Source organism: Varanus komodoensis, unplaced genomic scaffold, assembly GCF_004798865.1.
Source record: "Varanus komodoensis strain SLA01 unplaced genomic scaffold, ASM479886v1 scaffold9, whole genome shotgun sequence".
NCBI classification, from domain to species: domain Eukaryota; kingdom Metazoa; phylum Chordata; class Lepidosauria; order Squamata; family Varanidae; genus Varanus; species Varanus komodoensis.
The window spans coordinates 5,042,538-5,044,723 of record NW_025336598.1 but is presented as its reverse complement, the minus strand read 5'-3'; the positions used below and the strand labels follow the sequence as shown (position 1 = coordinate 5,044,723).

Genomic DNA, 2,186 nt, shown 5'->3' with positions numbered 1-2,186 from the left:
CCAGCACCTTATATCTCTTCCTTTCTCCAGCCTGGGCACCTTCCAACCTAATCCCATCCCTTTATTCTTAATCTTCCCAGCCTTGGTATCCATTCTCAGTTTACTAATGTCCACCTCTCAAAGCTGCCCCTGCCAGCACCTCATCTCTTCTCTGCACGCACACTGCATTTCTGCATCTAAATCTAATAGTACTCTCCTCTGAGGTCCTCCATTCTTCACTCTCCTTCACTTCAGGGGGCTTAATTTGGAACTCTTCTTCTTCAATATCCTGTCAAGGCTTCTAATCTTTCAGTTTCTCCCATCCTTTTTCCACCATGACTGTGATGGCTGGGGATAATGTGGATGAAACTTCTGCTTTGCCAGGACACCCTCAAGACAGCTACCAGCCTGGTGCTCATGATGACCATGACTGCTGTGAGAGGGTTGTGATCAATATTGCTGGCCTTAGATTTGAAACCCAGCTGAAAACTCTTGCCCAGTTTCCCAACACGTTGCTGGGTAACCCAAAGAAACGCATGCGATATTTTGATCCGCTGAGGAATGAGTATTTTTTTGATCGGAACCGGCCCAGCTTTGATGCTATCCTCTATTACTACCAGTCTGGAGGGCGGCTTCGCAGGCCTGTTAATGTGCCCTTAGACATGTTCTCTGAGGAGATTAAGTTCTATGAACTGGGAGAGGAGGCTATGGAGAAATTCCGGGAAGATGAAGGATTCATCAAAGAGGAAGAGAAACCCCTGCCTGAGAGGGAGTATCAGCGGCAAGTATGGCTCCTCTTTGAATATCCCGAGAGCTCTGGGCCTGCCCGCATCATTGCAATAGTCTCTGTCATGGTGATCTTAATCTCCATTGTGATTTTTTGTCTGGAAACTTTGCCAGCATTGAAAGAACAGGAAAGAGACTATGCAAGCCCCCAAAACCGCAGCGACAACTCCACCGTGTTTTACAAGTCCAATATCTTTACAGATCCCTTCTTCATTGTGGAGACCCTGTGCATCATTTGGTTTTCTTTTGAGTTGGTAGTGCGTTTTTTTGCCTGTCCCAGCAAAGCAGAATTCTTCAAGAACATCATGAACTTCATTGACATAGTGGCCATCATCCCTTACTTCATCACTCTGGGTACAGAGATGGCTGAGCAGGAGGGGCCTCAAAAGGGGGAGCAGGCCACCTCTCTGGCTATCCTGAGAGTCATCAGACTGGTAAGAGTCTTTAGAATCTTCAAACTCTCCAGACATTCTAAGGGCCTTCAGATTCTGGGACAGACCCTCAAAGCAAGCATGAGGGAGTTAGGCTTACTAATCTTTTTCCTCTTCATTGGGGTGATTTTGTTCTCCAGCGCGGTGTATTTTGCTGAAGCTGAAGAACCTGAGACTCATTTTTACAGCATCCCTGATGCTTTCTGGTGGGCAGTGGTATCCATGACCACTGTGGGATATGGTGACATGTACCCTGTGACAATTGGAGGCAAAATCGTGGGCTCCTTGTGTGCCATTGCTGGTGTGCTGACAATTGCCCTGCCAGTACCTGTCATTGTGTCCAACTTCAACTACTTCTACCACCGAGAAACAGAAGGGGAAGAACAGGCTCAGTTGCTTAAAGTTAGTTCTCCTAATTTAGCATCTGACAGTGATCTGAGTCACCGTAGCTCCTCCACAATCAGCAAATCTGAATACATGGAAATTGAAGAGGATATGAACAATAGCATAGACAATTTTAGAGAGGCTAATCTCAGAACTGGCAACTACACCGTAGCCAATCAAAACTGTGTTAATAAAAGCAAGCTGCTGACTGATGTTTAAAAACATGTCGAAAAGCGAAACACTGGCAGCTTGAAGATTAAGTGACCAGCAGTCACACTTTGTAGATGCTTTATGAATAGTCTTTGAATGCTTTACCTCGTAAATGCATTGTTGCATTGCGAATTTTTGCTCAGCGATTCAAGAAGCTTTCAGGATCCATGAATGGTATTAACATTTTTGTTTTTTTAAGGGTACTTTTCAATTGGTATGAATGGTTAATTATAACTCTTTGGACTCAGTTATAAATTAGAATTGTATGCTTTTAGCCCTAGACAGTTTTTCCCATTTCTTCAAGCTGTTTAATTTAAAAATCATCTCAAGAGGACTCTGACAAACATTTAAAATATGCATGGATTTCAGGAAAAGTTTCTACAAAACAAACTGCAC

At 44.0% G+C, this 2,186-nt stretch overlaps 1 protein-coding gene across 1 annotated transcript; it reads left to right on the top strand.

Annotated features, from left to right (window-relative positions):
• Positions 1-314: 314 nt before the first annotated feature.
• Positions 315-1,799, top strand: LOC123017062 (potassium voltage-gated channel subfamily A member 1). The gene has a single exon (XM_044418151.1). The coding sequence runs from the start codon at positions 315-317 to the stop codon at positions 1,797-1,799; it is 1,485 nt and encodes a 494-aa protein (XP_044274086.1).
• Positions 1,800-2,186: the final 387 nt, after the last annotated feature.

Excerpts from the sequence above, each read along its gene's own strand:
- LOC123017062 (XM_044418151.1), top strand. The coding sequence starts at position 315 with ATGACTGTGATGGCTGGGGATAATGTGGATGAAACTTCTGCTTTGCCA.